This window comes from Serinus canaria, chromosome 3 (assembly GCF_022539315.1).
Source record: "Serinus canaria isolate serCan28SL12 chromosome 3, serCan2020, whole genome shotgun sequence".
NCBI lineage: Eukaryota > Metazoa > Chordata > Aves > Passeriformes > Fringillidae > Serinus > Serinus canaria.
In genome coordinates, this window is record NC_066316.1 from 22,475,545 (window position 1) to 22,502,190 (window position 26,646).

At 42.1% G+C, this 26,646-nt stretch overlaps 1 protein-coding gene across 2 annotated transcripts in view; it reads left to right on the plus strand.

Moving 5' to 3' along the window:
* Positions 1–4,206: 4,206 nt before the first annotated feature.
* LPGAT1 (lysophosphatidylglycerol acyltransferase 1) overlaps positions 4,207–26,646 on the plus strand; it is a 58,920-nt gene continuing 36,480 nt past the window's right edge. Inside the window, exons 1-3 of one of the 2 annotated variants that reach the window (XM_030236041.2) lie at positions 4,207–4,306; positions 4,602–4,758; positions 5,156–5,423. In XM_030236041.2, coding sequence (XP_030091901.1) covers positions 5,186–5,423 — 238 coding nt within the window. In that variant the 5' untranslated portion in view covers positions 4,207–4,306; positions 4,602–4,758; positions 5,156–5,185. Of the gene's footprint in view, positions 4,307–4,601; positions 4,759–5,155; positions 5,424–6,301; positions 6,515–26,646 lie in introns of those variants that run through there. The other variant, XM_018921287.3, reaches the window with a different exon arrangement.

Sequence of the window (26,646 nt, forward strand, 5' to 3'; positions counted from 1 at the left end):
ACTGATACTGCCCTTTAAATTTAAGAATCTACTTGGAGAATGGAAGTGATTTTGCCTTTCTTACAGAGGTTGCAGTAGGGACTACTGTTACAGAGTATTTTGGAAGGTTTAACTGTTGTAATGAAAATGTTAAATGTTCTGAAGACAGTTATGCAAAAATCCTTCACGTTGGGATATTTAACACTGCAAAGCAGTTCAGAATTGAAGGTTAATAGTAATTTATTTTTTTCCATATCCTAAAAATTCCTCCCTTTTGTGTTTTGGTGTGGGTTTATCTTTTTTTTCCCTTTGTTCATTGCAGATTATAGAAAACATAGGTAATTGATGCTTCTTTAAACTGTGACTTTTCCAAATCTAATGCTAACTACTTAATTCACTTGAGATGCTTTCTGTATTTTTGTTCCCCTGAGTATATTCCCTATTTCATAATATGCATCTTCAGCACCCTGTGCTCTGCATGTTCCCCTCTCTGTAGTTCCTCTTGGCAGTTTAGTCTTCTTCCATGTTTTCTATCATGCTCTCTTTTTAAAATAAAATTTTAGATAATTCCCCAGGTAGCCAGTTTTTTTTTTTTTTTTTTCTGAGAGGCTGGAAGCAGTAGCTGTTTTCTGCTCTGTAGAATTTCCAAGATTTCTCAATTTTTTTTTTTTTTTTTTTTTTTTTTTTTTTTTTTTTTTTTTTTTTTTGTCCTTGCTCTCTGTATGACAGAGATCATGATTTGTAAAAGGCCATTTTGTTTTTACTGTTGTCAGCACAGGAGTGCATCCTCCTAACCCCTTCTGCTCCAACCATATGGCATCTGCATGGAAAAGATTTCAGTTTGCTGCAAGGAAAGCAAGCAGGGAGAGCTGATTGAATCTGGTTGTGACAAATGAGCAGCTTTTGATTTGCCAATCTTTGACCCAGACTGAGGTTCAAAAGCATTCCAAAACTTGCTGTTTCCTGACTCCAGAAACCAATCCTTCAGCTGGCTGGTGTTTGCAGCTCCAAGCCTGGATTCCATCATGGCTGTGACTCCTGGACTGCTTGGATGGCTGTGCTGCCATTTCCAACTCCAGCTCCGCTCACAGCCAAGCTGGGATGCAAAGATGTGCCACTGAAGGGCAGAGTGTGACAATGACAGCAGCTCAATCCCTTCTGGAAGTGCACCCAGACATGGGACACGGTACCTTCTTCAAAAGGCTTTTGAGGAGTCTGTGGCTGGCACCTGACTGGAATCGTGCAGCCAGAGCCAGAGCTCAGGTCCAGCCTGTGCAGTAAGCTGGGTACTCCTCAGGACAATTGTTAAGGCAGCCAAATACACCAGATGTTTGTTTATTACTGTGTAATAGAACAGATGTTTGTTTATTACTATGTCACATTCACACCTCTCATATGTGCTCCCTTCTTACTGACAGAAACAAGCCCAGCCTTCTTCTGTGTTTTTGGCCTGTGGGTTTTTATGAAGGTAAGTGGGAGACAACTCCAATATTTATTTATCTGCTGCAGCAATCATTGACATTGGTTAATGACCTAATTTAACCAATGTTCATATCCGTAGCTACCAGTTAATAACCACATTAAAATGTATTTTTACAATGATCAATAGTGACACCCTGTCAGTATTTCTGTGAGGCTGAAAAGACAGAGTTATGGGGGGGTATTAAGTCAAAAAACATGTAAACTTTAGAGAAATTACTAAAAAGGCCATAAAATGAGAGCTGCTTATATTAATACTTTGCCCCTTTTTTGCATTTATAGTACTAAAAAGACAAACTATATATAATGAAAAAGACAAACTATATATAATGAAAGCTCATGAAGCTCAGAGATTGAGGAATAGCTTCCAGAAAATGGAATTTATTTTCTTAAAATCGAAACCAAAAATTACTTGTGATTCTTCTGGGCTTCAGAGTTCTTGACCTAATAAAAAATTGCTGCTTTTAGTTGTCTTCTTCTTTTTGTTTGCAGTAATGGCACACATGTAACTTGGTACTAGAAAGAATTCTTAGAGGCTCAGACTGGGTGGCACAGCTGGCTTCTCCAGAGCCGTGAGGTTATTTCATTGTGCACACTTCCTAGGAGTGAGTTGTCCATGGGAAGGCCGGGAAATGAGAAATAGGGGTGGGTCTTTGCTAGGAGCTCATTCAGCAGAATGCTAAACCACAGCTTCCTAAGCTCTAAGGCAGTCACTGACAAAGAATGAATGCTTTGTACAGCTGCTTCCCCATGTGCAATTCCTTTCTGCAGGATAAATTGCCTAATTCATTACTTGTCTAACATCATTTCTGCAGTCCCTCATTGGATGCACCAGGCTTCAGAACAGTGTTCCAAACTGTGCAGTGGGAATAAAATTAAGATACTTTAAACTTTCTAAAAATTTGTTATAAGAAATATTTTTAATCTCGGAATGATACATAAACTAAGCCTCATTTTGCTGTTTGGTATAAAAGCCCTAAAATGTATCCTTAATAATGGCCTAAAAATTGTCCTTTTTCTACCTAAGATTTTTGGAGCAAAATTTTGCTGAGACTAACCTGAAGTGTATGCCCAGAGTTGTTTGTATGAGATATATGGAAAAAAAACCCCAAAGCAACATAAAACTCAAGTTCTACTGATGCTGGTAGCACTTCAGAACAGCTCAAGCTGACTGCATAATGATTACTGAGCACAACTGTCAGGTTTAACCTAGGAATAAAAATAACAGGAAAAAAACCGCCCAAACTTGCAAACACTTATGCAAGATGTGTCCTTTTTGTCAAAAAGGTCAGAAGTTTAGTGTTGTTTTGTTTGGCTCAAATAGAATATGATGGCATTATTTGGTTGTTTGCATTTTTAAGTTCTCAAATTAAATTTATCTGCAATAACAACTTTGTTTGCTTCCTGGAATAGAGGTTGGGATTTAATTTTGTTGATGGTACAGTCATCTCTGAAGCCTCATTGTCTAGGAAACAGTAGACTGGTTTTACACATGGCATGGTTAGGATGTGAAACCGATATGTTTTTCAGTCCACATATTACAATTGGAACATTTTTTTTTTTTTCATTTTTCAGCACAAAAGACTTTCTAGCAGATCTCCTTGTTAAGGTGGTTTCAGCTGCTGCTCTTCCTTAAGAACACAAGCAGAGTTAAAATCACTTGCAAAGCCATTCAGCTCATTGTAAGTGTTTTAACAGTTCAAGTAAGCAGAGGGAACAGCCTGGTCAGGCCAGAGGGAGTTGATGGAAGTCTGGCAGCGCTCTTGCATGGCCTCTTCAGGGGTTACAGAGAGGACAGGGGCAGACCTGTGTCTCACAGGCACAGCGAACAGACAAGAGGCAACAGTCCTGTATCACCACAAGGGAAGATGCAGTTACACAGAAGGCAAAATATCCTCATCCTGGAATGGTTTTGTTAAGGTGCAGGTTCTCTGGATGGGGCTGCCAAGTCTCTGCCCTGTGCTGGCATCAGGTGTCTCTGTAGGTTGGAGACCATCACAGAGTTGCTTTGGAGGTAGATGATGTTTGTGGCTGCTGGGGAGGGATGAGAGAGAAGGAAGAAGACTGGAGAAGTTGATCTATAAAAAGCACACACAAGGGACTGAGGACTACAAGGACAAGACAAAGTGCACTGTTGCTGTCTGGGCCCAAAGGGTCTTTCTGGTGGTGCTGAGGGAACCTGTGGAGCATCCTCTGCTACCTTCCCCCATCGCCCAACTTTACCAAAAGCCAAGGGGGAGTCGTGGGGCCGAGCCATGCTGCTCCCTGGATATATGGAATGCACAGGACTGGTTATCCAAACCCAGCTCCCTGCCCTGCACAGGACACTCCCAGGAGTCACACCATGTGCCTGACAGTATTGTCCAAACTCTTCTTGAGCTCTGCCAGGCTTGGTGCTGTGACCACTTCCCCGGGGAGCCGGCTCCAGTGCCCAAACACCCTCTGGGTGGAGAACCTTGTCCTGATACCCATCTAAAAGCTCCCCTGACACAACTTCAGGCCATTCCCCGGCTCGTCCCGGTGTCGGCCCGCCCGGCTCCGGGACGGGCGCAGGGGGCTGCCCCTGCCGCTGCCCCCTCCGCGGAGCGCGGGTGTCCGCGGGCCGGCCCGGGATGCGCTGCGGCATCCGTCCCGGTGTCTGTCTGTGTGTCTGTCTGTCTGTCTGTCTGTGTGTGCGAGTGAGAGCGGGAGGGTGCGGGGGCTGTGCGCTGCCCGGCGGGGGCGGCGCTCGCTGCAGCGCCAGCCCCGCTCCCGGGCGGTCACGGCGGACGCGGCGGGGGCGGGGAGCGCGGCCCCTGCGCCCGGCATGAACCCGCGGCGGGGGCTCGGAGGCGGCGGCGGTGCCGAGGTACGAACCCCCGCCCCCGGCAGGTGCAGGGTCCTCCCCCCGCCCGCGGCACCGCCTGCCCTTGCGGGGCCGGGGCTCGGCGCGGTGCCGCCCGCGGAGCGCTGAGCCGAGCCGGCAGGGAGGGGAAGGGTAAGCGAGGGGAGGAGAGGGGAACGCAAAGCAAAGCCAAGCGTGCCAGGCCCGGCCACGGGCGCGGGAGAACCGAGGTGAACCCGCGGTCTGCGCCTGCCCGCCCGGCCCGGCGCTCCCGCCTCCCCCGCGCTCACGCCGCCCGCCCCCCTCTCTCCCTCCGCAGGGAGCCGCAGGGCGAGCAGCGCTGCCGTGACCGGGCCAGCCACCTCCGGGTCCATGAGCCGCCGCCAGCCGCCGCCGCCAGCCCAGACCGCCGTCGCCGCCGGGCCCAGCTCCCCCAGCCCCGCCGCTTCCGCCGCCGCTCCGCCGCCCCGCCGGAGGTGAGTCCCGCGGCCGGGCCGCCGCCGCCCGCTGCCTCCGAGCCCCGCGGGCCCGGGCTCCTGTCAGCCGCGCCGGGGCGGGGGAGAGGCCGCCGGCAGCCGCCGTAGCGCCCGCCGCCTTTCCGGGGAGGGGGAGCTGGAGGGCGGCCGGGAGACCGCGTGTGTGCCCCGCCGGGAGTGCGGGCTGTCGTCCCCCGGAGCCCCGGGACGGAGGCGGCGCCGGCCGGAGGGTCGCGCCGGAGCCTTCGTGCCCCCGAGGTGGGGGTCGCTGCCTGCCCGGGGCCGGGGCCGGCGGACATTCTCGCCCCCTCGGGGAGCGCTCCCTGTGCCGCCTTGTTTTTGCTGTCCCCCCTCGGGGAGCGCTCCCTGTGCCACCTTGTTCTCCCTCTGCCCGCAGGACGGTCCCGCGCCCTCCGCTGTGAAGAGCATGGCCGTGACTCTAGAGCAGGCCCAGAAGGTGGGCTGCACCTGCCTGAAAGCACTCCTCAGGTTCGCTTTTATGGTCGCCAATAACCTGGTTGCTATTCCGTCCTACGTCTTGTATTTAATTGTGCTGCAGCCTCTCCGAATATTGGACAGCAAAAGCTTCTGGTATATCGAAGGAGTGTTATTTAAATGGCTTTTAGCTATGGTGGCTTCCTGGGGCTGGTGGGCAGGATACACAGGTAAGAATATCTTATTAATTTAAAACATAATAATGTGTTAAAAGACTGTTTTCTTAAGGGGATGTATAGGGGAATATCTAAATCTAGTAGATACACAGGATGTGCTTCTTTCAGTTGTCTTACACAGATGTGTTTTTGGGTTGAGATGCTGTGTACTGAAACATTTTTTAAGTTATAGCTAGAAACTTTCTATGTTTTAAGAGCTTTCAGTCAGTATTTTGTGCTAGTGAAATGGGAAGTATGACTTCTTCCTTAGCATCTCGATCACATTATTTTTATCACAAAGAAGATATGTCTCCTCAGAAGAGAGTTGATTCGTAGTGTGCATGTAGCTAGTAGAACTAAACTTTTCTTGTATTAAGTGTGTGCCTCTCTAAATCATCTCCCCTTAGAAACATCAGGAGACAAGGCTAAGAAGTTTGACACGAAGCTCGTGTCAGAAGAGTAGGTCTTCTGTTCCTTGCAACAGCGACTGTCTTTTCTGCTGTCTCAGAAGGGAGGGAAGCAGAGGGAACCTCTTTCATTCAAGTGGTGATACGGAATATTTCTCAACCCTATGACTCTTCATTTACTGTTAGCAGAGCTAATTACAGTATCTGTAGGGTATTTCCCTCTGCATGCTTGCTTTGTGGTTATTACTGAACTTGTTTTTGCTTGTTTAGTATTCATAAGCTCATCAAGGTGATGGACTGAACTGAAATATTAAGGAAGGCTCTGGTCTTGTCCTCGAATGCACTGATTTTCATCCTGGCTACTGTGCTTCATGCAAAAAAAGGGCCATTAGTTCTTTGTATGAGCTTTGGAAAGGAAAGGAATGAAGCTATTGAGTGTAAAGTATGAGCAGCCCTCCTAAAATTCTTTCCTTCTCTTCTGCCCAGGCTGCATCTGCAGGTCTTGTGTAAACAAGAAAAACAAGGAATGGCAGCAGACAGCTCTGGAGTCTGGTCAGACTCCTGATTAGTCAGAAAGTCAGTGTTGGCCCAGACGGAGTCTTGTTAGGCAACGAGAGCTGACGCCTCAGTGCCAGTGTGGCTTTTGGTGCCCTGTCCTGTGCCTTTCCAGGATGCACAAAGGTTCTGTGGATACTCTAGGTGAGCTTCCCCTTCTTTCTAAGGACACGGTGGCAGCAGCAGCAGCAGCAAGCTAGACTCTGATCTGTCGGGCTAGAACTGTCGCAGCGTTGCACTGCTTCAAAACTGCCTTGCCTGGTGCAGCTCAAGCTTATCCAGAGATGCTGTGTAAAGACCTTTTTATATGTTTGCTCATTAAAAGAAGTCCACATAGTGTTTGCAGTGGCAGGTGCACTCGTAAAAGTCTGCTTTATGTTGTAAAGCAAACAGGCCTTCCAGAAGGAAGGACTGACTTTCAAGGTGTCTTCTGTATTCTTAATTGGAAATGGGAAAGTTTATAGCCATAATGGTGATGTTAAAGTCATACAGCTCGTGACCCCGAGGATTCACTGTGTGTACTGAATGTGCTGGTTAAAATTCATTGTCCCATGACAATTTTTGAAAGCCGTTTCCTCAGGGTAGTTTTACTGCTGACTGCAGAACTGTGTGGTTTCTTTTGCCTATTGCTTGGAAGGTGGTCTTAGCATGACCTGCATATCCTAGAATCTTCCTGAAGCATCTGTTGGTTGGTATTGCTAATGTATCTTGACAATTTGAAATCACTTGTTTTACAGTCTTGAAATGTCTTAGTGTATTTGTTCGAAGTATTTACAGACTGCTATGCAGTAGTGTTTTATAGAATGGTGTATGGGTAAGGAGGCCCTTCTTTTTGCTTTTCACTATAAAGCATGGCTTTTGGGGAGGATTTTGGGCAAATGCTTGTATGAAAGTTTAGTTTAAATGCATTTTATTTGATACAAAGGCGTTAATCTGTTTTATACTGAAATTATATGAATTAGCAAGAACAGCTTATTTCTTTGTCCTTTCTTTAACCTCATTAGTGCTCTCTTCCACTTGCAGAACAAACCTGGAAAGTGTATTATTATGGCTTCAACATATGCAGACAGGGTAATCTGTGTGTCTTTTTTCAGATTAATAGATTTATATAAACTTGACACTAGGTTCCCTGTTATTTGTACAGTACGACATAACTAACTAAGAACTGAAATACTGCTTTATTAGAGTTGCAGTCATACATCTGAAAGAGACAGTGCTCCAGAATTCTTCTGTTCTAAATTCTAAAAAACTAAGTCAAAGGTAGGCTTCAGTATGTCCTATCTTTGCAAAAGTAAATACAAGACAGTGGATATGCATGGGTTGGTTGAAAAGATTTAAGTTTTTGTCTTTTGAGTAGCAGAGTAGTTGGTGAAGGTTTTTTTGTTGGTTTGTTTGTCTTTAAGAGGGTCACCAGATAAATAAGTGTACTTGTCTTTTAATTGGAGGGAATGGTCTGCTTCAGTTATGTTGCAAGTATATTTTAATTCTTTAGTTTATTTATTTTTTCCCTTTCCAAGCTTGGGTTATTGGGTAAGAAGCGACATAAATAATTTGTAATTAATGACTTAAACTCAGCCTGCAAAATAGATTCAGGGCGGACTTTTTTTGCTCCCGTAATTTGTGTGTAATGTGTAGGAGAAAGCTCGACACCAAATGAAGAGAATCTGGTGAGTGCCAGCTTATCCTTCTGGGCTTTGCTGCTGTTGCATAATTGTTGGTATATTTTATTGGATATAGCTGGAAGAGCTGAGGAAGAACTCCCGAATTATGTCTGCCCTTCTCTTCCTCACCCCTGTCTAAACCTGGGGGTTTTTGTTAAGGACATAGAGGATTTGTGATCACAGAAATTACCTGATCTGTGTCTGTATCAGTAGCTCTAATCTGTGCTTTTTGATAAATGTATGCGTTTCTGTTTGCAGATGCACTTGATTTTATGTAAAGAAATAGCATATGACTGGACAAGCAAATTAGAGAAGGGACTGGAAAAGAAATTGTAAAGGTCACTGTCCTCTCCCTAATCTTTTTCTTCTTAAGATGCAAGTATGAGAGAGAACTTGTGCATAATTGGTTTACTTTGATTTTTAAAGGGCAGAGTATGATAAATATCTCTGTTGTTCTCTTGGGCTCCATAGGGTTTCTTACAAAAATGAAAGCTGGATATCTTTTTATGAAGAGAGTACAGACAGTCTAGCAGTTATTTGATTTTTATATGATTTCAGAAAGGCCTTCTTATAACTCTTCTAAATCTGCTTTTTTAAAGGCATTTTTAAATACAAGCATTGCTCTTGTAGGAGCTATTCAGCCAGGGCACTTGGAGTCTGCATATTAGTGTGATTTGAAAGGCACCTTTGAATAATACTTCTAAATATTTTCCTGCATTTGTTGGAAGATGCATTCTAAAAAAAGCAAACTCAAGAGTGCTTGATCCTTTGTTGTCAAGTACCTTTTTCCCCTGTACTATAATTTGTCATTTAATATATGAGTACACCAGATAGCACTAAATAGTGTGGTAGATGGGAGGGAGATGGAGCATATCTGAGGTGCTGAGTTTCTGACCGTCTTTTGCTCACTTACAAAACTAGTTTTAAAGCAGTCATCTAAGAGATTTCATCTTCTTTGGTCAAGTATTGCAGACTCAGTGTAATATCCATGTAATAAATCACCAAAAATAGGACTGCTAGAGAAGCTTGCTTAATTAATGACACACAGATGAGCTGTTTTGTTGCCTCTCCTGCAGTCAGAATGCAGGAGTTGGTAGGAGCCTGTGATGGTGTTGTTGCAGAATTGCAATGAGGAGTCTCTGGGGCTCAGAGCAATCAGCTGGCAGTGCAGCCCTGACACTGGGGATGCTGGAGTTCTGCTCCATGGTGCTCCATGCAGCTCATCCTGCCGTGGGGAGCGGTGCCGCTGCCAGCCTGCACCTCTGGCTGCGGCTGGGGAGGGGCTGGCAGGTGAGTGTCCTCTGGCTGCAGCACTCAGCTCTTCTCTCAGCACCAGGGGAGAGAAGCCAGGGGCTCTGCAGGCTTGTGTGCACCTGGGGAGGAGGTTTCTTCAGAGCTGTGCCTGGAGTATTTCATACTCCAGCAGCAAAGACAAAACCTTCCACACCTTGACAAAACCTTGCGTTTCAGCCTCTCAGTGACACACAGAGCAGTATTGGATAGGTCAGTGGGCTGGGGGCAGGTGGAAGGGAGTAATACACCTGCTGCCACACACTAAAAACTATTAGTGCTGTGACTGTGCTTGCTGGTATAATGATGCAGTGCTTAATTAAAAGTGGACCAATCCTATGGTGTTACTGTTCTGTGTCAGCCAGGATGGTGACTAATTTTAAAGAGTGTCTGTAAGAATTGTCAGGTTTTGTCAAGTGAGGAGAATTTCTCTTCTCTTCTCTCTTCAGCCAAGTAAAGAACAGCTGAGATTGAGATTTTGATTTTTAGTTGTCCCCAGCTCTTCTCCTCCCAAGTGATTTAGCTTTTATTGGCTGATTTATACATGGGATTAGAATGAGCCCACTCTATAATTTTTTCAGCAGTCATACCTTTTTTTCTTTCTAATGCAAAATCTTGTTTCCATTTTATCAGTCAACAGCCTCAATTCCTCTAATCATCTAAGAATACAAATACTTTTGTCTTCCCTCAGAGCTGTAAAAGATACAGGTGGAGTTGCTGTGACAACACTTCCTTGGTGCAGACAACATGTGCTGTCTGTGCTGCTTCTCGTGACAGGTTGACCCCTCTCGTCAGGCAGGAAGTGCAGCAGAAGCTGAAGGACAGCAGATGAGATCAAGTAAATTTTTTGTCCCATACAAGGCAGGCAGTGTTATTTCAGGAGACCTGTCTGTGCCTCTAACCCTGCCATTGGTTCTGCTCTCCTCAGTTCCTACGGTGTGATTTTTCACTGGCAGTATTTTGCTTTTGGATCTGATCACTACTCTGAGGACTGGGCAGGGAGAGGCACAGGGAAACAACTTCTCTTTTTGAGGTCAGGCAGTGTGTGAAATGGAGAAGGAAAATGGTTCTTGATAATGTTTTTTTAAAATGTGCAGAAGTGCCTGATTTGACTCAGTGGATTTGGGTAGCAGTGTACTGCACATAAACTTCTGACTTATGCTGGGGGCATGCGTGGAGTTTTAGGCAATCTCTGACTTAATTTAAGCTTTCCTTGTGTAGGTTATGCTGAGCTCAGGTAGGAATTTTTGAATTCATTTTGCTGTTTGTAAGAGGAAGTTTGTGTTTACCTTTGGAGCTGTCTAAATAAGAGAAGGTCAGAGTTGGATGAGTTGGGGACATTGGAGCTGTTTCCACTGTGGCCTCAGAGCAAAGGCCCATCTCGAAGGCAGCTTTGCGTAAGAGGAGGGAAGGTGTGCAGTGAACTTGGTGTCATCTTCCTTGTGAATGTGATGTGTCTGTACAGAGACCCTTGTCCTTTTCTAATGGCATGAGAAATCAGGTCAGAAAATCCCCATATCTCCTTTTGGGGACATAGGTTACAGTTACCATACTTCTTTGTAGTTCATCTAATGCCAGCAAATGTAATCTAATGTGTCAGAAGCAGTAAAGCTTGTAATTCATTTTTCAATTGTATCATTTCACTGTAAAGGGTCATTCCAAAAGATTAGATAATGAAATATTCTCTTGAGTTGATTTTTTTTTTTTTTTTCGGAAAGCTGCTGCCTCCTGGCACAAAGGTTAGAGTAAAAGCTCACACTATTGTTTTTGTTGTTTGTTGCTATTTAAGTCCTTTTTTAAATTTCTTGTTTGTTTGGGTTTTTTTTCCTTTTTCCCCACCCTTTTTTTACAGCAGGTTAGTCTCTGTTCCTGTTTCACCTACTCTGGATAATACAAGAACTATTGCAAGCATACTAAAGATGAAATTATTGATGAATACATACACAGAAAGGTGGGATTCTATAATTTGAAGTCCAGCAATGGCTGTGGAATGCTTCTAAATTAGCTCATATGCTCACAGCCAAAGGAAAGTGAAGTTTTAGCAGTTCTGGGTTCCATTCCTCCTTATAGCTGAATTTGATATTTTTAGCATGTGTTTTTATCCCCCCTAGTTCATCTGGGCCTTTGTTTTTAGCATATCTATTCACATTAGTCTTCTTACTTCTCCCTTCATTACTGAAGGGATATGACTAAGAATATCTGAGAGATGTGTCTCTGTTCTCTTTACCTTTTCCTCTTCTTTTTCTTGATGGTAGGCTTTTAGGAACCGTGTGAAATAATTACAGCAAAGCTTTTGTCCAGCTCTGATTTGGACAAGCATAATCTTAGAGAGTTAAATACTTTGTTCACAAATTCTTTGCAGTGAATTTTTTTTGCATGTGAACAGTGTCATAGTGTGTAATGAAACATGTGAGAAATGATGCCTTTATGTCAAAGATGCAATTTCTCACTCTCATTTAACGTAACTAAAGCATGGAAGTTTTGGAGATTTTCAAGAAAGCTGGAGGAAAAAAAATTGAATTTTTAATGTGGAGAAGAAAAGTCTTTTTCTCTGAAGTTTTGTTCTGGGAAATTACTTTTTTAGAACGAGACTCAAACAGATGAACAGAATACATCACTTTCCCTTTTCCTGTCGTGTGTGTGAGAGGGACAGAAAAGTCTTGCCAAAGGTTAGTTTGGCAAGGTTTGAAGGTGCTGAAAAATGGAAGAGTTGTGCAACTCTAATTAGACAGGGTAGTTAGTAAATCCTTTATGGGATATAATCGTAGTGCTGTAACTCTGCAGGGTGAACTGAGCCAAAGTACAGCTCCAAGATATGTAATCAGCTGGTGTGTGTTGGAGTGGGATGTCAGCCCTGCTGCTGGGATGACACGTGGGGTGTGTGACGGCGTAGGCACGGAATTGCCCTGCTCCTGCAGCCACACCACTCACATTATAGTTCAGCCCCTTGTCTGTGCACTTACTGGAATAAACAAGGCTAGTATGTTTGCATTCCCCAAAATGGTCCATGACACCTGGGAGGGATTCTGTGTATGAGGCTGTGCTGGGTTTTTCCTCTCCCCCCACGAAGCATTTAGAGCAGGCAGCGCCAGAGAAGAAAGTGAGTCCAAGCCTTTCAGACTCATCCTACCACTGCTTCAGCTTTATTGGCCAAATATTTAATGATTTGTGGTGGTCTGGATCACAGCCAGCTCTGGCCTGTGCTAAAACTGCCCATCCACCCCTTTTTTTGCTGGGTGACACAGAAGACAGAGTCCCTAACCCAGTTCCTTTTGTGGGTGTCTTTGAGAGAAGGTAGGTACAAACAGCAGAGAGAAAGAGGAAGGAAAATGCATCTTTTGGTGGCAGCACCAGCTTTAGTGTATTTTTTAAACTACTGCTTATGGCCTCAATTCAAGAGAGCAGTTCCATGCAGGATAGGGCTTTAGTATGTGAATGTCATTGAAGTAGATTTCTTCATCTTTTCTTACTATTTTCTTAACTGGTTGATGTTTAGACGGGAACAGTGCCTTCTGCCAAATTCTTTTAGAGAAGAAAACTAAGCCTAGGGTGAGAGCAAAGGGCTAGGATAAACTGAAAACTAGTTCATAAAGAAATAAGTTCTGGTAGTGGTTCTGGTGCAAGCTCAGCAATGGGGTTTCTCTCAAGTTTTATATGTGTACTATTTGAATTTGTCAGCTACAGAGACAGTTGTAGAAAACTTCAAAAGTACTTAAGCTGCATGAATAGCCAACACAATGCAGAAGTTGTTTGGTGTTGAACAATATAAAGTAATAAACATTTAAGTAAAGTAGCAGTTTAGGAAATAGATGAGTGTCATGGTGGAGAGCTTAGGGAAAGTTTTGTCCCAGTGAACAACTATACCTTCTGTTAAAAATTTTGTAAAGAATAGAATGGAGAATAATACTGAAAAAATATCAGTGGTTCACCTTCACAGTTCAGTAGTTTCATCTCAGTTGTTCTAAAGCAATTGAAGAATTAAGACCTCTCTAAGAGGGTCACCAGCCTCGTTAGTGCAGGCTGAAATCAAACCAGAACTATTTCACTCACAACTGAACTCAAAGCAGAACCAAATTGGACAACTCAGTGATTTTGCTTCCTGGGCAGAATGGAAAAGATTCAATCTCCTTGACTCTGTGTAAAGGAGAAGGTAATTTTTAGTGTCCCCATTAAAGTCTGTGAGATTTAATAAGACAGTAGTAGCTGGAGGTTATGTTTAATTTTTTCCTTAAATACTTCCATTATACCTTTTCACAAATGCTTTGCCAGATAATGCCAGTGGTGTTACTTCTTTTGATTCATACAACATAGCCATAAAACTTCTTGTTTAAATGTTACACTTCTAAAGGGTAAGGAATTGTCCTTTTTTAAGGAGTTTAATAGTTCATAGCTTAGAGACTCACCTCAGTTTTGTAATTTAAGTAAAGGAGGAGAGGAAAGATTAATAGCTTTATTACTGCTTCTCACTTGTGTGGAACTAAAAATAGAAGTGGTGTTCTAAGAGCAAAGAGCAGAGCTGCTGCTGTTTGGGAGGACGTGGGATCAGGAAAGTTGACTCTTTAGGACAGTGGCATTAGTGCTTGTGGAATTGGGGCTTTTTTGGTGGCAAAAGGGAGGACTTTTTATAACTTCTCTTAAAATTTAATTTGTTTTCTAGCATCCTGTAGTTAGAAGCGTGTGGAGTTTCTGTGAAAGTCCATAGTGTCTGTGTTTGCTTGCCAGAAATGGGGAAAAAAGCCCCATCAATATTAAGAACACATACTTTTGGTTAATTTAAGCGTCAGTTATGTTTGAGTGTGGTGTTTTAGGTGGGCCATCGAACACCATTTTAATGTAGTTTTATGACTTCGGTATTTATTACCAATGTAGATAAACATGACCATGTGTAAGTATAGTTTCCTGATGAGATTAAGCTACTTGTTTAACAGCTATTCTTTCTCTCAGCTCTCCCACACTTCTGATTTGCTTCCTTGCAGATCTGTCTGCAGTTGACCAGATGGTTTGGATTTCAGGCATAATTGTATTCTCATGAGTTTTGTGGAAATTGACAGCTGAACAGAGGAGAGAGACCCAAGTTGGTGCCTCAGCTGAGGGTGTTGCAGGCAGACTCAGCCATTGCATGTCTTGTTTGACATCTGCTGCTTGTTCAAACAGTGCATCAATGAGTCAGGGTTTGCCATAGTGCCAGCATATCTTGTCCATCCCGTTGGGGAGAAGGAGGTTAAACAGTGGATTTTTGGGAAATCAGCACATTAACCTGGCAGTGGCAGATGGTGCTGGAAGCAGCATCCTTTCCTGTGGGGTTTAGTAGGTTTAGTACACCTTGCCTATCATAGTATTTTAGATCCAAAAGGCAAATGCAGAAAACTCCTTACTCTCAATATTAGGAAAAAGGCTAACTGGTAAAAGAACTTAATATATTGAGCTTTTAATACCTTCTACTCTGTATTAAACAGAAGTTCATGTAGCCTCCTAAAAAGAGGACATCAACCCGACTGAAACTCCATCCTGATTTTGGCTAGAACAGTGTTAATTTTCCTCTTAAAACCACATCAAGATCACAAAAAAGAGCAGTGATGCTCAGATTCCTGTAGGCAGGTCAGAGTCAAAGAAAAAGTCAGTTGTGAATCTGACCCAGGGACATGTAGAAACGTGAAGGTCAAGGCATATTTGAATATATTTGGGGAAACTAGGAAGAAAGCAGTGGTGTGGTTTGTAAGCAGCATGAGAGTCTGTCAGGAAGGGCTCTGTACCACTGTTGAACCACTTTTGAAGGCATCACATTTGAAGTGTGGCCTCTTGAGTTTTGTACCTGAACCTGTCCTATTTGGATATGCATATATATAGAGAGATGGCCTGGCAAATCTCCAACTCCAATAGCTGCCAGTTTGCTTTCCAAATGCATTCTTCTTTCTCACCCATTTTTATTTCCTGTGGTTGTCTCTGGCATGAAATTCAGTTGTTGTTGCTCCTGTCAACAGCATTACTTGGAAATAAATAGAACCATAGCCTGTGTATACATTAATAGAAAATGAAGGACCTGTGAGGTTCAGTTTACATTTATAAAAATGTTTCCAGATGCAGGCGTGGTTAATATAAATGTCTGTTAAACCTCTTGCATGGAGTGGATGACGTGAAAATGAACAGATGAATATTTTTTGTGTTTGGAACTCTTCTGTTTGTATTATCAAACCTAATACTTTGGTCTTCTAATGGAGTAACAGAGGAATGGAGTGGGACAACAGCCCGGTCTTTGCCCAGGTAATTCTGTTGTCTTGGTGAACACATCTCAAAACACTCAAGATCATTTGATGCCTGTCTTGGGCTTCTCTTGAATCTCTTGATGAGATTTCTGCAGGCTGCAGGAGCACTTCTGTTCCTCCTGTCTTTCAAAAATACTGAAACATACCTTTTTTTCCCCTTTGTTGCTCGCCTTCTCTGATTTGTTTTAACCTCCTACTGAACTTGAAGAGCTAAAATGCAGAGCTGAGTTCATGTAACCACAAGTGGTGTCACTGTTGGAAGGCAAAGGGTTATTCTGGGTGGCTGCTGTGGGAAGGAACCCTAGCAGGCAGCCTCCTCCCTTCTTTTCCAGTCCCATTACCACCCTTTCCTGATACTTTGCAAGAACTGTGATAAATCTGGCTGTCTGGTCACACACTGGGTTTGAGCTGAGGCATTTTCTTTGAGCAAAGTATGGAGGATTTGGTTGGGTAGGTAGAATTCTATGTTTGAATGGTACTGACCAAAGTTCTTACTCTGTAGGAGTGCTAGACTTCTGTAGCCTAATTTTTTTTTAAATCTTTTTTTGCCTAGTTTTCTTTTTGTTTGAAGAAAAAGTCGTTTGTAAGACTTCTGGCAAGAGTTTCAGGAGTAGAATAAGCCAAGGCACTAGTAGCCACATGTCATAAGAAGGTGCATTTAAAATGCTTTCAGTGTCCATTCCTACCCACAGACTTAAAAATATTCACATTAATCATTTAATTGTAAAGCAGAAGTTTGAGAATCGTCATATTTTCTTTCATTTGTGGCACCCTTCTATATTTGAAATGGAAAAGCTTATTTCCACAGTCTCTTTCACAGCTCTGTTGTTCAACCCCTTTATGGGTTCTCTCCAGAGAAACTGCTCTGCACTAAAGTAGTTTTTAAATGAACTACTCTAAAGTCTGGTTTTTTTGTTTTTTTTTTTTTTTGTTCCCCATCACTTTTCTGCTGTCATTTGCACCATTTGTTCTAAATCTATTGTAACTTTTTTTTTAATTTGAGCTGTGGAGTTCTTCTTTAATGTAAGGAGTGAAAAGAGAAAGAGAAGCCCCAATTACCGTTACTGTAGTAGCACATTTCACAAATTGAGCCTGAGTATTTCATTGAGAAGTGCATTCAGTCCTGGTCTGTGCCCTGAGCATGAAGGATAGGTGTTGGAGTCATCCACTCAGAATGTGTGAAGAAATTGGTTCCTAGGGATCGACCATTTTATGTTAGTAAAAAGTACTGCTGAAGTACTTCCAAGTAGTGTCTGTTGGCCACAAATCCAAGGTACTTCTTGCAGTTGTCAGCAGGTGTAAGAGGATTATTTGTTTTGTAATAGTAACATATGCCAGAGAGCTAAACTTTTTGTAAAATTATGAACAGTAAACTTTCTGCTGCTGCTTTGAGGTACATCAGCTAGAATAACATAACGAGAGAGGCTGTTTTTTCCTGCTCATTGCTTAATTTGTGATAGCCTGACTATGCCTTCAAGGGTATTACTTCTGATATTATGATGGACTTCTCCTTACTGTCAACCTGAAACCTGGCCACACACTTCATTCTTAAAAGTTGCTGAACTGGTATAGGATAACCTGGGGCAAATTTAATGAGAGGTTTTGTTCTCTTAAATCATTTGTTGTGTCATATCAACAAAAGTAATACTTAAGTTTCCAGCTAGAATTGGTATCATACACATTGCAGCATACTTTTCAAACTTACTGTGGCCTCTTGTTTTAATAATGAAATTTGCGTAGACAGAAACATAAAACTAAATATAGGAATTTGCTATTGTATTTATTTGCATCATTAGCTTCTAATTAGTTTGTGATTAAATTATTTCATTAAATTTTTGGTAACTGAACATCATTTCCCCCAGCCTTTATAAAATCCATTATCTGAAAAAAATTACCCTGGTATCTAACAAGTCCAAGGGACAGTTCATGTTACAACCTCCTTGTTGTAGAGACTGTTATTTTTAGATGAGAAGTTTTTTTAAGTCCTTGAAACATAATGATGGAAACATTTAACACCTCTCTTAAAAGGTTTATAATTTTTTTCTTGCATTTGAATCTAGTTATTTTCTGATTCTTTGAAGGCCTTTCATTTTGAAGTGTGCCCCTCCACGCTTCAGGTTGAGCATGTCCAGTGCTGGGTGTGTTCTGTGGTGTATGGCCACACTATGCTGCTGGAGCTGGAGGATGGCACAGAGGTGTGTGGGTGGAGAGGAGAGTAATGCTGCAGCTGTTGATTAGCAGCCAGCTTTATGGCTTCAGGATATTGATTTTCAGATTATGCTGCATCTGCATTCTCAGTGTTCTTGTGGTCATTCAGGTGCTCAGTAGCCATTTTTACTGTCCAGACTTGACTAAGTTGAAAAGATTTAAATGGTCAGTGTCCTTCAAGTGGAGACAAGCTCCTCACTTCTGAAGTCTGTAAGGAAACAACAAATAAATGCAGAGAAGGCCTTTTGCCTTTCCCATGTAGGCTGTTTAACCAAGGTAATGTAAAAGTAAAGGGTTTTCCTGGCACTGCTTTTGTGTGGTGGTTATTTGTACTGGACAGTGAGCTGGGCTGAAAAACATTGGCTGTATAGCAAGACATCATCATGTCTTCTTGGGGTAACATAGGCAAGAACTGAAGAATGTGAAGAGGTGACTGCAAGGTGCCAGCTTGGTTTAGGTAAACAGAAGGTAATGATCAGAGCTGGGATATAGGGGTGGTCTTACCAGAGGTAGAATCTTGACTTCCCCTAATAGTATTGTTTTCTTGACTTGAACTTTAAGCCAGTGATTAAAGTCATGCAGTTTGTTTCCCTGAGGAGGAAAAGCAGATTAAGACCAGGTTTTGTTTGTTTGTATTTAATCAATACGACTTATTTGATGGATATATGAAATACCATGTTTTTCTGACCCCAGTTGAATTGAACACTGAGAAAATGGTTTCCTTTCTTAGTAGTGTAATTAGATTTTCTTTTAATGTAGCTTATATTTTGAAAAGCATGGGCTTAGTCCTTAGCTGTTTTCACTCTGGCAGCTTTTCTTGCTGTGTACCCTCTTGCTGTAACCCTTGCCTGCACCTGGTCCCAGTGGTGCAGTTCAGAGCTAAGCAGGTGAATGCTTGGGGCTGATCAGGTCTTTTCACCATGCTATTAATTAGGGGTTTTGTGTAGGGAGAGATGAATGCAAACTCTCACTTGGGGTTCAGGCAAGTTCCACATCTTGTATAAAGAAAAAGCAGTGTTTGCTCATTTCCAGTCTGATTGCAGTTTTCTGGTTCCTGTGTTTCATAAACCTCAGGGCACTTCAGAGATTTTCATGGGCACCAGAAAACCCTCGATGAGTTCCCTCTCTAGCCATTATGTAAGTGCTCTAGAATAGCTGTGTTTTATTGGTTTCCTATGGGAAATTGGGTTGCAAGAAAGGAGAAAGCAGTGACAGTTTCCTGCATTCTGCACTCCTTTTACCTCAGAGAGCCTCTTGGGTAGTGCTCTGAAAAGTTTGTAGTCCCAAATCATACAGTAACTCAAAACTTCCAGTGAAAAATGTGAATGAGGCTTACAACAAGTGTCTTTTCATTGCTGGCCACCCTCTGCAGTCCTCCATGCAGGATATAATAACTAAATTTGGCTGAGTTCTTCTGCTGTCCCCAGAAAGACTTGGTATGGCATGGCTTTGGGATATTGTTGGAAAATTGCTGCATATGTCATGTCATTTCTGCAGCTGTGTTTTTTGGGAAAAACATCTGAAAAGCTGAAAAACAGCTGAAAAGATGCCCTGGTTTCCTTGTTATTATATTGGAAGTTTGCAATCTGCAAATCTTAAAAGGAGTGGAACTGACCCTCTCTTCCTGGGCAGGTTCATTGCTATCTGCCACCAGTTACTTGCTCTTTAAAGCCCTACTTTTAACTGGGCTTACTGGAGGATCTGGACTAAGTGAGACCAGAATTTTCTGTATGGCTGGAACTATGGCTTTTGAAATTCCTCAACACTTTTTTTTTCCCTTCCCATAAAGAGTAAAACAGCAATTTTGCAGAACTTTGTAGTGGTAGAGCTTGCTCCTTCTTAAGCAACAATGAAAATTTTGTGCAGTCTTTATCGGGATTTGATTTTGAGCACCTCAGCAGTTATCAGTGAATATACTTAAAGTTTCTGTAGTAAATTCTTTCAAGTCTTATGTATTGCTCTCAGAAGCAACCAGGACTTGAATCTGTCCACTTCAAAAGGAGAAAAATCTAGTGTGGATTGCATCCACCTTTTTACCTATCTATGATAATAGATGATTCTTATCTTTATTTCTTTATAGCCATCAGATTCTGCTCATGTTTTCTGTTTTCTTGGAACAGCATTACAGATTTTTTCTCCAGTTATTTATTTAAAGCCTTGTTTTTGCCTTTCAAGAGCATTTTTTTTCAGTGAGTCTTCATCCAGTTTCCCTATTATTTACATTATTCTGGACTACACAGTGCAGACCCTGTTTCTGTCATATAAAGAAGAAGATTTGATCCTAAACAGTGTGCACCTCTGCAGAAGCAGCTGAAATAGTTGAATGGGAGCTGTGGGAGTGCTGTGCAGTGACTTGTCAATTTTTAGTTTTGGCCAGCTTGTTCTGGGCAGGCCAGTTTACATCAGGATTTTCAGAGTGAACAGCTGAGGTTGCCAAGAAGGTTTCAGCCTTTCCCCCACTTTGAAAGAGAGAGTTCTCTGTCTGGAGGAGACAGGCCTGCAATTTCACAAGTTGTTTGTTCTGCATAGACCATTATCCTCATGGGATTTTTCACACATTTGGGTTGGATATACTGTTTTTTAGTGTTGATGACCCAATCTGAGATGTATCCCTTTGCTCTAGGGCCAAAAAGCTTGGCTCTCTTTTCTGGGCATAGTCTCCCCCAGACCCTGACTGGGTTTTGTCAGACTGCTTTAGCCCTGTATCTATTAGCTTTTTAAGGCTGTCTGATGTGTTAGCTGTACTTTCTGAGCCACCTTAGCAGTTGAGGCAAGTGCAGTACTTTATGAATGAGTCTTTGGCATCAGGGGAGTTTCACATCTGGAAAGACAAGCAGCAGGATCACATTAGCAATGCATACCATTGCTAGTGACTCAAAAGGAAACCCAAGTAATGGTACTGTAGTTTTTGGTACTGCCTCTGGGTGGTTTCTGCTGTCTAGTCAGCTTCTTCTGCAGAGACAGCTCAGGTTATTGCTGAGATGCAGTACTTGAACTGTGACAGAGGGTGTGCTTTCAGACTGCTCTCTTGGGGAGAAAATTTTTTCTTTGATTTGCTTTCCCCAAACAAATCCAAAGCCCACTAAAAATTAAGCAGCTGTCCCTGCCTAAGTAGTGGCTCTATATCTCTGTGACACGTGGCTACAAAAATTTTGTACCAAGGATGTTTAACTTTATTTTGTACGTCAGCCTACAAAAAAGAGTGGGGAGGATGCAGGTTTTTAGCATGTTTCAAACATGTTCTTTAAAAGAACAAAACTCTACACTTGTTATGCTTTAGAGACCACAACATGCCTAACAAGTTTGTTTCAGAAAAAAATTCACAGCAATTTTGAAGTTAACCTGGGTGACTCTTCCTGATTGTGCTTTTCTTGTTGGGCCAACCAGACTTGCCCAGCAGGTCTTCAGCCTGGCAAACCACAGTTCTGTAAGGATTCATCCTGGTTCAACTGGTGCTTGCTGCCCCATCATACCATCTTCTGATAGTCCTGATTGTGCTGGCTTGCCCCTTCTAGTTTTGTTTTTTTTTCCACCAGCACAGATTGTGCAAATGATGTTGCTGTGACTCGCTTCTGCTTCTCAAGTATAAGAGCAACTTAGGTAGCTATTTTAGATAAATATCTTGGATAAAGATAATGCAGGAAATAATTGGGGCCTTCCCACTTTACATGTTGGGCTTTTTTTTTTACTTGTTTTGTGTTTGTGTTTACTTCCCACTTTGTTGTTGTGGTTTTTTGTTTACTCTTAAATTTTGTGTTTGAGTAGGTGTCAGTAGCTGTATCTGAATATTAACTAGTAATTTGAATATCTTGGTGTTTGAGTAACTTAAGGTAGTTCAGTTTCAGTCTCACTGCTTTCATGTTTGTCATGCAGACAAAACAGTCTCCATAGAGGAGTTCACTTTTCCATAATATAGCTAAAGAGAAAAATATCTAAACGAAGATCTTCAGATGAAGATATCAAGACTTCCTAGCAGTGAACACAATGGCTTATTCTGAATGGCTAAAATGCATTGTTGCCTCAAGCTGCTGGGGTTGGTCCCACTTTTTTTCCTGAGTTTGATGATCCTAGATGAATCATACTCTGCTTCTTTCATATTAAGATTTGAACTGTCTTTCAGATTTATGTCTTTGCTGCAGTTCTGCAGCAGTAAGACAGAAAAACGTTGCCAGTTTTTATTTGCAGTATGTGCTTTGTGATTGTAGAGGCTGTTCCTTCTCATGCTGCAGGATGAAGTTGTAGGTTTTGTTGTAGCTGCACATATCTACTAGGAGAGAGTTCTGTTAACACTGTGTTTTTCTTCCTGGTATCAGGCTGTTAGAAGTGTTTGGGTTGGAAAGGACTTCTAAGGATCATATAGCTCAAAGCCAGATTAGTTGCACAGCTTGCACAAGTTTGTCTTGTCAGGGTTTGAACAGCTCCAAGGATGGACATTTCACAATCTCATTGTGCAACCTGGAAACATGCTATAGTAAAGATGCTTTGGTGGTGTGGTTGTTGTGGGTTTGGGTTTGTTTTTTTTTTTGCCTTGTGTTCAAGTGGGGTATCCTATATTTTTTTATTTGTCCGTATTACCTCTCAACCTGTCACTGAACACTGCAGGGAAGAGTCTGGAGAAGTCATCTTTATACTTCTCTCTGGGCCTCTATCAGGTACTGACTCATGGGTGGGATTTTCCCTCTGAAGCCTTTTGTTCTTCAGGCTGAACAGTCCCAGCTCCCTCAGCCTCTCCTCCTATGAAAGATGCTCTGGTCCCTTCATCTCAGTGGCTCTTTGTTGTGGTTTAGCCCTGGCCACCCCCAAGCCCCACACAGCTGCTGGGTCACTCCCCCACTAGCAGGATCTGCAGAGAATTGAAAGTCAAAGTGAGAAAACCCATGGGTTGAAGCAAAGGCAGTTTAATGGGGAAAGCAAAAACTGGGCACACAAGCAGAGCAAAGCAAGGAAGTCTTTCTGCAGTTCCCCATGGCAGGCAGGTGTTCAGCCATCCCTGGGCAAGCAGGGCTCCATCACACAAGTGTTTGCTGGGGAAGACAAGCACCATCACTCCAAACATCCTGCTTCTTCCCTCTTCCCCCCACTTCATATACTGAGCATGAAGTCATATGGTATTTTCTGACCTGAACCCAGGAGGGAACAAGTTCTCCACTCATGCAGCAGATGGGTAATTTTTATAAGATAACAGTAGTTTTTAAAGGGAAAATAAAGAGAAAAGTGCCATAGCATTTATATTCCTGTCAGTGTTTGCTGAGTCAGACCCTGTTTGACACTTCTGTTCCTGCTTGCTTAGTGGCACAGCAGTGGTGATGGGGCAGATGAGATTGGGTAAAGTACTATAGCAACCTGCTGGGTTCAAGTTATTAAAAATACAGAGCCTCAGCCAACTGCTATTTGCTTGAAAGGGTGATAAGGGTAACAATAATAGGAAACTGTATTTGTGGCATATTTTCCTTACCCAGCAGCACTGGTATGTTTTTTTACCAGAGAAAACCAACACTCTTCCCTTCTCTCTTGCCCCTCTGTAGTACTTAACCTTTTGCAAAAAGGCATGCTGGGAATGTTGTAGTGGTGTTGTATTCCAGAATTGCTGCTTTCAAAGTAACTTTTCTTTTTAATTCTAGAAAAGCCAGGCTGTTTTTCCTAGAGCAGCCTTATAGATAGAGATTTCTTTGTGATTAGGATATGGTTTGCATTGTAACCATAGTTAAATTACTGTCATTTCAATATACAGTATACTGAAAAGGACTTCTAAGATGTCAGCTTAGGGTAGTCCAACATCAAATTTGCCTCTTGTTAAAAGCAGACATCAGTGTTACAGGTGAAACCCTGAAATTTTGACTCTTGAATTTTAAAACAATGGAAAAGTATTATGTGGATTCAGTATTTAAAGTCATGTGCTTAATTGGTGAGAATCCTTTTTCACTTGTAAAAATTATTCCTGTGGATAAAGAGACCAAAATACAGGACCCACAGCCTTGTCTGACAACAGGTCTAGCTAAGTAAGTGCTACCTCTGTGATGGGAGGTAGTCTGTGGTGTTTCCATCATCTTCTCTGACCTTGGACTGAATCACAAAGTGTGGTGGTAAAAAAAAATTGTATGTCTTGGCTGTCTCTTAAAATTTTCAAATCCATACTCTCTGTTTAAGGAGGACTAAAACATCTCTGGACCAAAATTCCATGGGACTTTTTTTTCATACCGTAGGTCTTGTGTTCAGTGATTGTCAAATGAGTTTACTTCCATTGTGCAGTCTTAGTAAGCTGCAGATTTTGTCTTTGCACTATGTCATTGCACTCTTTGATATTTGTTTTACGAAAATATGATTCTTTGCTTCCATCACTTATGGCATTGCAACTTTTTGGTCATCCCCAGTGTTTAGAGCCTTTTGACCAGGAAAAGGCAAAAGTTCATCTTTAGCTTACATCCTTTTTTTTTTTTTTTTTTGTTTATGGTAATCTTAAAGACAGTCCTGTAAATTTAGTCTATTTTGTGTTGGAAATAGACTTTTCTGAACATAGGTTGGCTTTATTTCTTTCCACACTGTAACTGGGAATGACAAAAATGGTACAGGATGTCAGCTTTGCACACAAGCTGAAGTGGTGGCAGTTAATCTGAACTGTGTTTACTCTTGGCTCAGGTTCATCTGCTTTTTTAGGGCCTTGGTGACAGTGTGCTTCTAACTAGGTAATTTTTTGTGTGCGTACTTTAAAACTTGTCAGGATAATTTTAATTAATTATTATTTAACTTCTAGGCCTGATCATTTTATTGCAGTATCCCTTAATAACCTTTACTAGTGCTGGTTTTTTTATTTTGAAGCATTCTTTAATGGTGAGGAAACTTGCCAGACTACCCCACTGTTTCGCCTCTTCTTCTAGACTTCAAACAAACAATTTTTTTTCTCCTGGCCATTATGCCATCTGCAGTATGTAAGGTATTAAAGCTTTAGGATATTAGTTCATGAATGCATTGATGTTCTTCTGGGTGGTTAATGTATTTTATCTGTCACTGGGGAGGAATGTGCTGTTCAGCTCGCTGCTTCTGCGAGTGCTGTGACTCATGAGCGCGAGGTGCTTCAAAAGGATTTCAGCACTCCATCTCCTTCTTCAGTCTTGCAGTTGCTTTTCTAAGAATAGAAGCAGCAAAACAGACAGCGGAGTTCCTTCTCAGCTGCTACAGTTCATTACTCCTGTAGTCATGAAAGCTGACATCAATCTTCACATCTCACAGTTCCTGTTTACCTGTGGGGCTACAAACACTGTGACTTGTACTGCTCCTTGGAAGCAGGCACCACCATCTACAGCTGGGCTTCCAGTTTGGATGATCAAAACTATGAGATGTGGGACTTGCGTGCCTCTACGTGTTAGGCAGTGTTGTGGGAGCAGCACGAAATAACTGAGACCTCCAGAAAATGTGGAGGGTATGTCCAGTGCAAGACATGTTCTTGTAATACCTAAGATATATTGGAACTCTTCCTTAAATATCTGCTGTGGTCATAGCTTGTGTATTCTGACAGGATCTTTTAATTTTAAAAGTTTTCTCATCATATAAACTGCTTGCCTAATACAGCTGCGAAATGCTGAAGCTCTTGAAATGGTATTGCCAGTACTTAAAGTCAGTGGAAGAAGTTTGCTTCCTTGAAGGTGAGCTAAGGTTTTGCTGATTATTGATTCTCATTCACATATGGGTAAAAGGAGCCCTCTCTTCAGCCACAAGCGTCATCTCTTGTGCCAGTGAATTATAGAACTCAAGTAAACTGTACCCTTGAGGTCTTGAACGTGCACTCCAGGAAAATTAAGTCAGTCTTCAAAAGCAGTCATTGCTAGAGCTTATTTCCAAAAGGAACTGCTGTGCTTTAGGAAAAACCTGGTTCTTGGGTTGGTTAGAAAGGTGACCGAGCCAGGACATCTCTTTTGTAATTGCCTCCTGTTTTTAACACTTCTGACTGTTGGTTAATTGAAGTAAGAGGGTGGGTTGACTTAAGGGATAAATACTGTGACTACTGAAGTGTTCTTGTCCACAAAGCACATCTGACTTTGAACTGCAGGAGGGGGAAATGGAAGCTAAGAAGAACTGAGAGCAAAAAGAAATTTGTGTTGTTTCATACAATGAAACGTAGAGGTGTGCAAAATGGTTGGTCACAAAAAAACCAAAGATGGTGACTAGGACATTTTAAAACCAGCCTTGGCCCTTGGCTTATTAACATATATTTTGGGAATAGCCTCCCTTTATTTGCAGCCTTCTCTTCTCCAGCTCCTGTTTCTACTCTGAGTTTTCTATTTCAAGTGTTTTTCTTCATTGAAATAAAGGGAAAATTTGTCAGTGCAGTCAGTTGATCATCATAAAAATCTGAATCAAGTTATCTGTAAAGGATACTCTTTTTATTAGCAAAACCTGGTTTGAGATTGCGTGTTTACAACCTAAAGATATGGATATGGTAGCCTTGAAATCAACAAAACTTCTGTTAGGAAGGGTACATTCTTTAATAGAAGAAGGACAGTATTTGAAGCCATGTTTAATGAGGCAGGATATTGTATGTATGTTCTTTTCTTCCTTTTCTGTGCTGTATTTTTATTCATCACCTGTACCTCTTGTGTGTTATTAAAAACAAGATGTGAAGTATTCCTTGGCAGTAGGAATTTTGGAAGGAGTAGGTGGGGTAAGAAAAGCTATTTTTCTCCTTCAGGTAGTATATGTCTGATTTTATATAGGTGTTTTTAAATATATTCTGACCCTAAAATATGTGCTTAATAAGTGTAAAAGACTAACTGTACGATAATTAGCTTAGTCCATTTTTTGTTTGCCTTTTTTTCACTGTAGACAACCAGTTCTCAGAGATAAATAACCTTTTTGTGAA